This window comes from Ruditapes philippinarum, unplaced genomic scaffold (genome assembly GCF_026571515.1).
Source record: "Ruditapes philippinarum isolate M1 unplaced genomic scaffold, ASM2657151v2 ctg20717_1_1_1_1, whole genome shotgun sequence".
In the NCBI taxonomy this organism is placed as follows: Eukaryota; Metazoa; Mollusca; class Bivalvia; order Venerida; family Veneridae; genus Ruditapes; species Ruditapes philippinarum.
Genome location: NW_026852010.1, coordinates 1 through 13,188, shown reverse-complemented (window position 1 = coordinate 13,188; position 13,188 = coordinate 1). Strand labels below are relative to the sequence as shown.

Below are 13,188 nucleotides of genomic sequence, written 5' to 3'. Positions count from 1 at the left end.
TATGTTAAAGATGAACGTATATGTTTCAAATTGTTCCAAACTATACATTCGACAAATTATTCAGCAGCAAAATAAACAAAAGCAAGGCGGACTTGATTGCCGTGCGATATACTATGCATTTAACCAAATTGTATTGACTTATCGATAATGATAAATAGCCTGGGTAATAGACGCTGGACCCAAAGGTGCGTATAACGTATTGAAGTCATTTTATGTGATAATTGGCTTTGTCATGATTAATGTGTTCTTATCAATAAAGTGATAGTGTACAGAATGCAAACATGGTATTCCCAATTTCCCAGTGCGTGGTAAAATTGTTTAAGTGGTAAATTTGCTAAGAAGCAGTCAGTGCTGTCATTCATAATACTGTCGGATTTCGGAGCACGGACGTGCAATGCTTATAATATCATTATTTGAATGAAACAAACTATGATAATTCTACGTGTTGTATAGAAATACTTCTGTGTCTCAACATACCGCTTCACAACATATTTGAAACGAGAAAAACAAAATTTATGTCTTACACAGTTTATTTTGCTTTCAATAGACCACCACGGCGTGACTTAAGTATAACATGTAAAAATCTTCCTGAAGAAATTAAAAACAGATAAAAAATGAATACGATTTTTCTGTATCACAGACAGATATGGTGTTGGTGTTTATATCGAACGAAAACATTACAAACTAGATTTTATAAAGTGGTATATTTGCATAGCAGACAATGCCTACAAAAATATAGTTATATATTCTACATAATTATTCAGTTTGGAAAACAATGTTCATAAAAAGGTTATAGATGCATGTTATCAAAACAGAAATACTAAAAATGTTCACATCATATCTTTTTTTGCTTAAATTGTTATTTTTTATCAGTTATAATTTAGATCAGTTCCAAAACATCATAAATCAATATATATATTATAGCATGTGCAAACATTATCGATTATCCGATATTACTTTAAAAAACAAAATTACCATCTGCTCGCTATGACTAGATCCGAATACATGTCTGTCAAACAACATGACATCGTGGATCTCTTATTTGCAGAATGAGTGGCAACTTTGTATAAATTAACGTAACGTTTTGGAATTATGTTGTCAATCAATGATAATATACACTGAAAAATATCCGATGCACGCGTACACATCGCTGACGATATTTTAAACGCAAAAGCAGTCGTTTTATTATAAAAAAAAGTTTACTGACATTAGTCAAAAATGATTGCTATCTTACCAGTTTTTCTGATTAAATTTAATGAAATATCTTCTTCAGAATGTAAGATATGTTTCATAATGAGTATCATAATAAACCAAACAAAACAGGGAACATGTTTGTTTTCTCAACATGACTGAGTTATAGAATTTATTTGCGTAAAATATTTTATTGAAAGTAATTTTAAGTACATTGTAATCGGGTGATTGATAAAACAGCGGTCTGTGGATAACCTTAAACTTAAATTATCTTGCACAACAACATCTACAACTGGGTTGACTCTATTCATTGATTACTTTAATTGTTATTTATGAGCGTATAACAAATGAGGTTTTTAAGCCAGACTATATATTTTTGGTCACAAAATAAAACATGAAACATTTTTGTTTTGTTTACATGACTCAGTTATAAAAGTTATTGGAGTACACTATTTTATTTAGGGGAATTTCCGAAACATTGTAAACGGGTGATTGATTTAAGAACGGTCTGTGGCTTCTATCTTGCACAACAACATCTCCAGTTGGATTGACTCTATTCACACCTCATCTCTATATTTTTCCCTATGAACCTTTACACAATAGCGACACCTTGTAACAACGCAAATTTATTTCTTTATATCTTTTAATCGAGACAACCACCAACATCTCATCAACAGGGCTCCTAATTTATTACTTTAATTGTTATTTATAAGCGTGTAACTTATAAGCTTTTTAAGCCAGATTATATATTTTTGGTCACAAATAATTAACAACTGAACACAATGCCAAATGCAAATTAAAAAAATAACCTGGAAAAAGTAACTTTAAAAGACAAAACTGTAAACAAATGATACGAAAGATTTTGTGAAAAAAGGAAATATTGGCCATTTGTAACAATTTTCTCATGACGATTAGGGAGCTGAGGAAATCAACAAACTGTGTGATACATAAACGTATTTGGTAAAAATATTTTAATCGTCCTGTCTATATCAGATAAGGATATTTCTTAGTAAGTCTTTGTTTTTATCAGTATAACACTGAAGCGTTTTCAGATAACAGACAACAATTAAACAGATAACATCAGATAAATACTGTATTGATACCTTGAAAATAAATCTTGATACATATACCTTACGGCTTCCTTTATTTATTTACACTTGCAAGAAGGGCTGCAAGGATCTGTAATAGTTATAGAATATATACGAGAACTTTAACGGCTGGTATAAGCTTATGGGGCGACAACAAGGGCCAATCATAGGAAATTAGTCGAGACGGAACATTGAGATTTGATTGACCCCTTTGTCGCCCCATGCTTTGATACCAGCCGGAGAAGTCCGAGTATTTATTATGTAACTGTTTTATCGCATGACCATCACGACATTTTCTTGGAGATACGTTCTCTCGAAATATTTGCTTTATTTAAACATATAAATATTTTTAGAAATACCCACAGAAAAGCACACATTAAATGCCGTTGAAGGAACTGGACATAAATAACCATTTGACGAGGTAAGTTGATACATTTTTTCTTAATGCGAAATATTAATCATCTTTCAAATATAATCTAGGAAATATTGTCGATAATAATCCCGGTGTATATTTCAGAGGTATATCTTGTTCGCGTATTTTTTTTTTCAAAACTAACGACAATGTAGTGATTTTTACTTAACACAACTTCCATCGATTAATAACTACGCTATACTATTATGTTCATATAGTTACGTGTTGTGATTTACTGAATGGCTTACAGGTCAGAATATCCCGTAAAACGAGGGCATTGTTTAAAGTAAAAAAATGAATAATTTGATCACTGTTTCAGATTTTTCCTCAAGGTCTGGATGCAGAAAATGACGATTACAAATGTACTTTCAACTGGGGTCAAAATCTTTAAAATAACTGCGTTTTCAGGTTTTGAAAAAAGGGGAAAAAAACAAGATCAAGATGATATGTAAATTTTGAAAAAAGTTCAGTCAACTGTGTAATGTTTTTTGTGTGCTCTTTTTCAGGTATGCTCACTTTAATATTTGAAATAATAAACAGGGCATGCGCGAGAAAGTGTACTGATACCTCATTTAGAGCACCCCAAAGCCTACTGATACCTCATTTAGAGCCCCCCCCCCCAAAAAAAAAAAAAACAACTTTTCCAATACTGAAATTAAGAGAATGCCGCTCTTCAAAGGAAAGTTGTGGCGGTCATGCGATAACCAAAATTAGTATAGATTACAACTTTACTTAAGGTTGTTAACTGTTTACCCAAGCATTACATAATATATATTTTAATATTCAATCTTTTTTTCAAATATCGATATTCAGTATGTTTGTGTTTCCTTTATAAAGACTATATTGCGTCAAAACATGTCAAACTGTCAAGCTGAATAATATCGAAGCTGCTGTTTTCAGCTTTGTTAATATCAAATAGTTTAATAACTTTTGCCTTTATATTGAATTTGTGTTTTGCAGATATTTGATGATTTGCAAGTTTCATGACTTCTAAATCATTTTCAAATTCAGTTTTTGAACACATTAACTTGATTCAACTATACTAAATATCCGTTCAAATATAAGTTACAGATCACATTTATTTGTAAGCAAAATAAATGTATACTTTGGAAATAGATTTTAGTTTTTGCACAGTTTTTAGTGCATTGTTGTAAATTTATGGTTGGTTTTAGTTCAAATGTGCAGGGAAATAAACACGAAGGCCGTCAGACCTGGGTGATTAATTACTGAGGATTTGAACGATAAATTGTGCATTTAATATTTTAAAACTATTACATATAATGCAAGAAAATTACTATTAATGATTGACCACTTATTGATCATGAAAAATGTTTACAATACAATATAAAAACTAGCAAAATAATAAAAAGACTGTCCCACTCTTTTTAGAATTTAGCTTTACGGATATATTTTGAATGCAATATATAGAAATTTCAGATGGTAAAAAACAAATATTAAATTGAATAGAAGAAGTTATTTTTATGCACTGATCATTCACACTTGGATTGGTATTAGGCCAATTTGAGACATATTCATCTAAAGGAATTCAATCGTTGAATATTCTAACACTGTCGTCATTGAGTAAACATGTTTTTAATTAATCACATTAAATTCCAGTTTCATTAGTTTTACTCAAAAATAGACTGCAAACTGTTGGTACACATGTACTATTATAGCCTTAAATGAGTGTCTTCCTGTAAGTGAATAAATATTTATTAGATAACCTTAATCTTAATGTCTTTTTATGCAGTTAGAATGTTGTTTTTTTCCCGATTCGTTTAAGTGCTTGGAGATGTGTTTTGAATCAAACTTTCATCTGCTTGTCAAAATAGATACATTTAATGCATACGAAATGGTAATAATTTGATATCGGGATTAACTTTATTATGATTTACGGCCTTAACAATACACGAGAGAACTATTACATCTCTCTTATATTGTAAATATGAATGAATCAGGCAATAAACACTAATGGTTCTAAGGGGAATCATATTAATTTTATGTACATCTGTATAGAATAAAACGAAAATAAAGTATGACATAAGAGACAAGTGTAATTTGCAGCTAATAATATATTTTATGAGAAGAGTTCATGCAAGTATTTGCTTGTTATGTAAAATAATTATATTATTGCCGTAAATTTTAAATCAAATCCGCCACGACTAGGAAAGCATGGTTCCTTAAATTATGAATAATTACGAAGCGTTATGATTGAAAGTCAGACATCTATACAAAATGTCCCTGTTTAAATCAGTATCCGAATAAACATTTTAGTACACATATTTCATAAACATGAACGATTAAATAAAAAAAAATATCTTATCGCACACTCTCTACAAAAGGTGGCTAAATCTTTTGTTAATGCTTATCTAAAAAATCTTCTTTCTATCGGGAAATCATTTTCTACATAACAAAAAAATCTATCATACACATTTCACTAACATACAATTTTTCTCACTCACTCACTCACTCACTCACTCACTCACTCACTCACTCACTCACTCACTCACTCACTCACTCACTCACTCACCCACTCACTCACTCACTCACTCACTCACTCACTCACTCATCCAAACCAACTCACTCACTCATATAATTTCCTACACAGCAAAATACTTAATTTATTCTCCGCTACCTTAAGATGTAATCTTCTATCAACATTAATGTCATTACAGATATGTACATTGTTTTTTATCACACGCGAATTATTGATGATGGGTAGTGTATAATAATAATTTTACGTGAATTACGATAAATACGATTTAAATACGGAATTTATGTTTTAAACTCTTTTGTATTTTTTTTATTTCACAATTGCAGCATTTTATATAGTACCTAGTATATTTTGCGATATTTTGTTTAATTCTAAAGTATTAAATAATAAGAAGCTAAGCTTGGTCATAAATGCCTTTAGATAACGAGCTCATGTGCTTAGGTGATGTGCACGTTGTTCATGACACTTTAAAATGAAACACTGTGTACTAAATAACTCGTACTCCACATCTTATCCATATGGAGAAGTTGGCATTATTTCAAAGGACAGTTAATTAATAGAAGTTACTCGTTAACCGTCTTGAACAATGTGGTTAACTTCCCGCCGTTATTGAAATGAAATACCATTGAAAAGGCGTTGTTAAACCGAACACAAGAACATTGTTGTTTGAAGTATAAAAATCTAAAACATAAATAACATGAGCACCGCTTGAGATTCGAACATACAACTGTTTAAACAGAAGGCGTGCATTCTACCTCTACACCACTATTCATTCGAAAACAATTATTACGCGAAATGTGCGTGTTTATAAGATGTAGTAGAATTAAATAAAACAGTTAAATGGTTTTTCCACTTTGATTTGGTATCGCCCATGTAAATAAATCTTTTTATTACTTATTCCGAACTGTTATTAGGATAACCTCTTGACAACTGAATAACAATACATCGACAACTCCTATTGTTAAGCTTTGGATTATGAAAGTTAGTACCTAAACAACAAATTTATTTAAATCACTATGTGAGTGACAAGAAAGTTACAATCCATATTTATTCCACTTAAATGCCTTGATAGATACATGTATGCAATATACTGTCCCAAACCGATGTGTGAAAGGTTCACGTGACATGACAGTACCAAATCACGACCGGCATGGAAGAAAATCACGGATTCTCAAAGTCATGATATGGTAGGTAAAGATAAGGGAATCATGACGCTATAATGTCAGACTTTTTATTAATTCTGACATTAAGTGCGTTGTACTTATATTAAACCTTTACTGTCTTGATCGCAGATCTTAGTACAAAACAAAAATTAATTTGGCTTTACGATTGTAATTGAAGCTCCACAAATACGTCTGATGACGAAATCAACATAATTTGAAAAGTTTAAATAGAAAAAAGCAACAGCCAAGAAAGACAAGTTAACATTTAAGAGCACATTATGTGATGTTATGATAAATATGTCTCATTTTTACGAATGTAGTTCTGTTATAATATTTAATATACCGCAATTTCTGATTGGTTTTCTGTACACGTTCATAGAGCATTCTTTTCAAATCCTCAATGTTGAGAACAAACAAATGATTGAAATCATGTCAGTACGTTTTGTATGGGTAGTAATGTGTTAAGTAGATCAGAGAATAAATAAAATTGAAATAAATAAATAAATAAATAATTAGATACATAAATGAAGGAATGAAGGAAAGAAGGAGGGAACGAAAGAATTATGGAGAGAAGGAACAAAGGAATGAAGGAACGAACGGAGGAATGAACGAAGGAAGAAAGGATTGCACGGAACTGAGGAACGGACGGACGAACAAAAGAACGAATGAAATCAGGCTGAAGAAAACGTTTGTAGAAATGTAAACCAATGTGAAACAATTGTTAATTATAGATATCATACACTTCTTTTTTTACTAAAAAATAGATTTATTCCAAGATTTGCTCTACAGGCAAATTCGAAATTAAGTAAGAACCATAAGCATACATGTATATATGAAAGAAAGATCCGTTACATGATATATAACATTGATATTTCACAGACGTTCCTTATCACCTTTGAAATGTGTATATATAAGCAATATCTAATTCGGTATAATCACACTTTGAGGTAAACATGTTCGGTTATTTTCTCGCTTTAGGTTTTGTTAGTGCCGTTAGTGCACATCCTTACTATGCGGATTTAATACCAAATGGACATTCAGTGCCAAACCCATGTGGCACAGGTTTGTGGTTAGCAGTTGGTCATTACGATCCAATACATCATACACATGATAAAAATCCTTTCGGAATGGTACGTATCTTCATATTTCGTTTGTCCAATATCACCAATATTTTCGTATTTTTTTTTTATTTAGTTTTTAATTTAGAATATAATCTTTGATGATGAATTTTAATCTAGGCAGAAACTTAGCAATAAGGAGAGTGTCGGTCACATTTGTAAACTTGCTGTCCTCTTCACCAATTCAGTACTAACGAAGCCTATAGACCTATAGGTCTTTTGCTTTTATTTCGTGTTTTATATAGGATACGACGTACACTAGTAATTGTCAGTGAACAGTGTAACGTTGGCTTGTTGAGACGTCATCTTTTGCTCAGCTTACATTGTTGTTATAATCGCATAAGAAACTTAATTACTTATTATCTATCATAATTATAACTCTGAAAAATTGCATACTTTGAAAAATGTTCAAGTAAAATAAATATGTTAAGAACACACAAGCAATGTGAAATAAAACAACAACTTGTCAGATACTATGAACAACACAAACACTCTCTTATCAACTGTAAATTCCAGGGATTTGTTTTCACTTTGTATATTGCAAATAACGTCATGTCAAATGTTATGCAAATCCACATAATTCTTTATTTAACGGAGACGGAAAAGCGGCATGGATATGTGATTAACGTGCAAATTTAACAATCTTATTTATAATGTCCCATGCAAATTAACTTTTGAAGTGAGAAAACAGATGATTTCGTGACGTATATTACGTGATATTACCGTATCAACTATCGAAATGGATATAATGTACGAAACTTTGAATTTAAGACTGTCAAGTGTATATATATATACTATATTGTATTGTAACTTTATAGGCATTTGCGCAAGCAGGTCATGCTTGGACAGCAGCATTGTGTGCTCTGGATAGTGATGGTGACGGTAAAACTAATGGAGAAGAACTAGGTGATCCAACTTGTGTTTGGACACAAGGGACCACGCCCACCGGTGCAGCTACAGGCCATCCGGGTATCACAGCCTCATATTATTCTTTTCGACAAAAAATAACACATCCAATCGAAAATGCTCACTTAAAGTATATTAAATAATAACCGAATAAGAAACAAAAATAGTTTGATATCTCGACAAAAAATATTTGCCTGCCAGCATACATTTTGTTTGAATGCTTAAAAACCATATATGCAAGTCGGCTAAAATGTTTGACCCTTTTATCTTATTTATTTTATATATCAGATGTAATCTGGTGGCAAGCTATATTTCCGCACTTCTGGAAAAATAATACCTGCCTATCAAATGCTGAGATAAGTCGAACGCTTTGCACTTTGTAGACTTCTGGTAATGTGTATTAGTAAATATCATCTTGTCATCTTCCGATGGATCACTTTGTTTCCAGATTTTTGTCATGTTCTAAGAATTGACACGTGATCTTCTATTAACCGTTTCAGGCATTTGTAATCCAGTAGGTTCATGTAGCGGACAATCATTTTCCTGTGGATGCCATGGTCATAACTGTGTTGGAAAGTAAAACCAACATGTTTGAGAAAACAAATTAAATTAATGGATATAATGTACAAAAAAGCTTTGAATATGTATCCCTAAAAAATATATATTAAAAATGTGAAAATTAATTGTGTTTATGGTCTATGATTACCTAACAATATTTAATCAAGATGATTTTAGTGTAAAAAAACATAATTTATTTTAATACCTTGCGAATGAACTTTAATGCATGTTCTGGAAAGTAAAGATTTATTTAGTTAGCCTACTATAAAACGTGAATAATTCAGGATTGATTGTTGAGTTCATTTTCTTTTAAATGTTGAATCTATATGGGTATTAACATAAATGTTTGCTCCTTTTAAGAAACAAGTTGCCGTTGTTAATAATAATAATGATGATGATGATACTATTACTAATACTACTACTAATAATAAATAGATTAAATGATTATACTTTTTCTTTCTATAGATGTTATTGCTCAATAACTTTTTAGACTAAATTTCTATATTTTTCTACCAAGTCACATCTTTGATGAGATCGAACGAATAATAATACTGGTTTTTCTTGTGTCGTATGCTTCTTCTCTAAAAAAAGTGCCTGTGAAGGACATAAAACAAACGCCATGATAATTTGATAAAGAGACAAGCAATTTTCGGCGCAAACCTAGAAATATATTTATATTAAAGTGCATAAATTCAGCTCCGAAATACATAAACGATCAATGGAAAGATGCATGATTATGAAACATAATGATTAACAGCAATAACCTGTGAACGACATAAAATAAACTCTTTGATAATTTTATAAAGAGACAAACAATTTCTGGCGCAAGCCTAGAAATATATTTATATCAAAGTGCGCATGTGTGAGATGTTTTTTTCCGGGAAGTTTGTAAAAACTGAGACCCGTTATGCAAGTTATGTCGAAATGAAATATAAGTAATTAATTGTTATGATGAAAAGATGATGAAATGGAATAATATACGTATGAATGATATAGGATAATGGATTGTATATCGGACAGTAAAAAGAATATAACACATTAATAACAGACAAATACACAAGATATATAAACAAATACAATGACAAAACAATACAATAAAACAAAATACGTTACGAAGAAGAAGAAACGAATATCGACCAAATGGCACTTGCAAAAAAAGTTCAATAACATTTTTCAAACCAAATTACAGATTGCTGTTTAAAAATTCTTAGAGTCGACCGGCAATTTAAAAAATTGTGTTTGCTTTAACATTTGTATAAATAACGTAGTTTTTCCATATTTAGAAATAATGTGAAAAACAACAAAAACAATTTTCAATACTCTTTTTATGCTACAATAAATCTAGTATGCACACTCATGCAATTGATGTTTATTCCTCCAGCTACCTCGTTGTAATACTTTTAAGCAATGAAAAATAATTTGCATGGTATTAATTATCTTGTGAATCGATTAAAGTAACTGAATCTATAATATGTAATAAAGTGAAACTTTTGCAGTAAGAAACGCTTGTTTTCTATGATATTTTGTTAAATCTAACCCTTTGTTAGAACCGGCCCATTCTCAATTATGTGCGTCTCAGAGAAAGCAATTTGACGCTTCAAGCTACTACCTGGAAGAACATTTTAATAATTAATGATACTTATGGGACTTTTCAGATACTTATTATTTTATGTACCCATTATTTTCAGAAAATGCGATGCTTTCTCAAAACAGAAATCACAATGACGCACAATTTTATATAAGATTGGATAAGTACTGTTATACGTGTGTCACTATCTGCATTATCTATTTGTAATTGTCTTCTTTTTTAATCGATAATGAAATTTTGTCATCAACACATTGGAATTATAAACTTTTAAGTATGAAATCAACTTTACCTCAAAAATTTTAATCTTAAATCGACACAGTTTACCATAAACGAAGCAAACACGATTCTATTATTTAGATTATTGAAATCACGTGTCGCCTGTTTATTTCTCACGGCATATAACATCAACCTAAATTATATTTAAAAACTAATTCAGAAAGGACATGAACTCACAGTAAGAAGGTGACTGTCCTCGATATTATATCATCATATGTTCCACATCTCAGTCGTCTTTATAATTGTAGTAGTGATCACAACATGTCTACATACCAGTCGTTATAGAAGCGTATCACCAAATTAGTCAAGCATGTTTCTACTTTAATATGTTCAAATGTATGTTCAGTATTAAAATTCTATTAATTCTAAAAGTTCAGTAACTAAAAATACGCATTGCGTAAACTAATATTAAATTAACACATATTAATGGTTTTATGATTAAAAGTTGTTAACAGTACATAATACAGGCATTCCGTAAATAGCTGCGTTGTAACTTTTTTATATTATCATTTAAATTTATTTTTGGGCTTGGTGTAAAGCAACTATTGTACTATCACTAGGTATTTTCTGAAAGGCAGGTATCACGCATAAGAGTTTCCACTCTTCGAACCACTATTTTATGTTTTTATTTAAAAATCATCTTACTTTGCAGTTTCATTTAAATTTGATCTTTGTTCATAGCGCGCAATCGTTTGTGTTTTTCTGATAAGGCTATCAATAATTAACGATATCGGACACAATGTTTAATATTTTTAAAATATAACTTTGTTGTCTTTTTCTTTCAAAAGAAAACTTTACAAATTCCCTCTCACAAATAAATCTTAATTATAAACAATTTAGATATACCTTATTAAACAAACGATCGATGTATACCTTTTCTGGAAAAAATAAATAAAAAGGTTAACTACAAAAATTCCGTTTTATTTTTAAAAAAGTAAGATACATACGCACAAGAACATCATTCGTTTTAATACCGTTCAACTTGCTTATAATGCCAATTGCAGATCAGATTTTACAAATAAAACGGTTGCAAGGGTTAAAAATGATAGCATTAAAAAACGAACACACACATAAGCAGGCATTTCTTGGGGCAAGACAAGTATCTATCTATGCATGGCATGTGAATGATGTAGTGTTGCTTTAAAACATACGCTAATGTTTCTATGTTCCTTTTTAATATTTAAAATTTCATTATCTTAAAGTAAAAATGTTTAATACCTGCACAAGCAAAGCAGGCGATCAAATTCTAAACTTTCAAACACATTTATTTCTGTCTTTCCTCGTCCTTTATTTGTTCGTTGGAGACCTCACCCACACTGTATTATGCTGTTATCTATTCTGCGACTCTTTCATACTCAAGATCTGTTTTCTCGTACACAGCCATAGTCTACATTTCCATCTATAACGACAAGCGTGACAAATATAATTAATTGATATCTAATACTGTATTTCTAAAAGAAATATTTATAATGTAATCTTGATAAAACAATGATTTTCAAATTTAGATAGACAATATATACCTGAATGTATGCCGTGAGTTTTTTAGCTTTCGTCAAGTATTTCATATTTACGCAAAAACACGAAAAAAAAACGAAAGGACGACGAAATCAGTTATGAATACGACACATGGCTCCATTTTTGCATTTTACGTGTGTTTTTTCGTGTCTTAAGAACATACATAAAAGTAAAATTTTGTCGCGATTTTGCATTTTTCCTGCTTCTGTATTTTCGCTTCTTCGCCTTGCACAAGCGCATACGCAAAGCATACGAAGGGAGTTTACAAGATGTTTTAACATGCAACTTGTAAATAAATGTTGATATGATTCAAGCCATTGTAATAACTGGTTGAATTAAGTGTCATCTTTCATATGCTGAGGTTTTGTGATATGTTAATATCACGGTCTTTCAATTATATAAGATATTATAGATCTACGAATTCATTTTAATTTGCAAGTAAGATTGTTTTATTGAATACACCAAAATGTTGACATACACATCTAAACAATTATGGTTCATTTTATCTCTCTATATATATTTTTCTCTTTTTTATTTTGTGTACCGGTCTCTAAACTGGTGGCACAGGCTGTTAATATTGCTGACCGATTATATTTAGATATATCAAATTAACACTTGAATTAGTTTTTCAATTTGTCGATGGTAATACAGCATTGTGTTTGCAAGTAAGTTTCAGGCTTCTTTACTGGCAATAAACCTTATTGTTTTTAACAAAGGTACCATCGGTTTGTGCGTTGTAGAAACTGATTGCCAAAACATAATGCTATACGAGTACATAGATCTGAGTCCTCAAAATGTATATTTAGTTTAATATGTATATAAATCAAGTTAATAATCGAGCCTATTATATTATTTAGATAAATCAAGCATGATTAATTT

At 30.6% G+C, this 13,188-nt stretch overlaps 1 protein-coding gene across 1 annotated transcript; it reads left to right on the top strand.

Moving 5' to 3' along the window:
- The first annotated feature begins 7,288 nt into the window (after positions 1-7,288).
- Positions 7,289-9,055, top strand: LOC132746604 (temptin-like). The gene is made up of 3 exons (XM_060735813.1): positions 7,289-7,478; positions 8,285-8,435; positions 8,873-9,055. The coding sequence occupies exons 1-3, from the start codon at positions 7,302-7,304 to the stop codon at positions 8,950-8,952; spliced, it is 408 nt and encodes a 135-aa protein (XP_060591796.1). The 5' UTR covers positions 7,289-7,301; the 3' UTR covers positions 8,953-9,055.
- The last annotated feature ends 4,133 nt before the right edge of the window (positions 9,056-13,188 follow it).

Excerpts from the sequence above, each read along its gene's own strand:
- LOC132746604 (XM_060735813.1), top strand. The coding sequence starts at position 7,302 with ATGTTCGGTTATTTTCTCGCTTTAGGTTTTGTTAGTGCCGTTAGTGCA. Across the intron at positions 7,479-8,284 it reads ATAAAAATCCTTTCGGAATG|GCATTTGCGCAAGCAGGTCA; the intron begins GTACGTATCTTC and ends GTAACTTTATAG. Across the intron at positions 8,436-8,872 it reads TGCAGCTACAGGCCATCCGG|GCATTTGTAATCCAGTAGGT; the intron begins GTATCACAGCCT and ends TAACCGTTTCAG.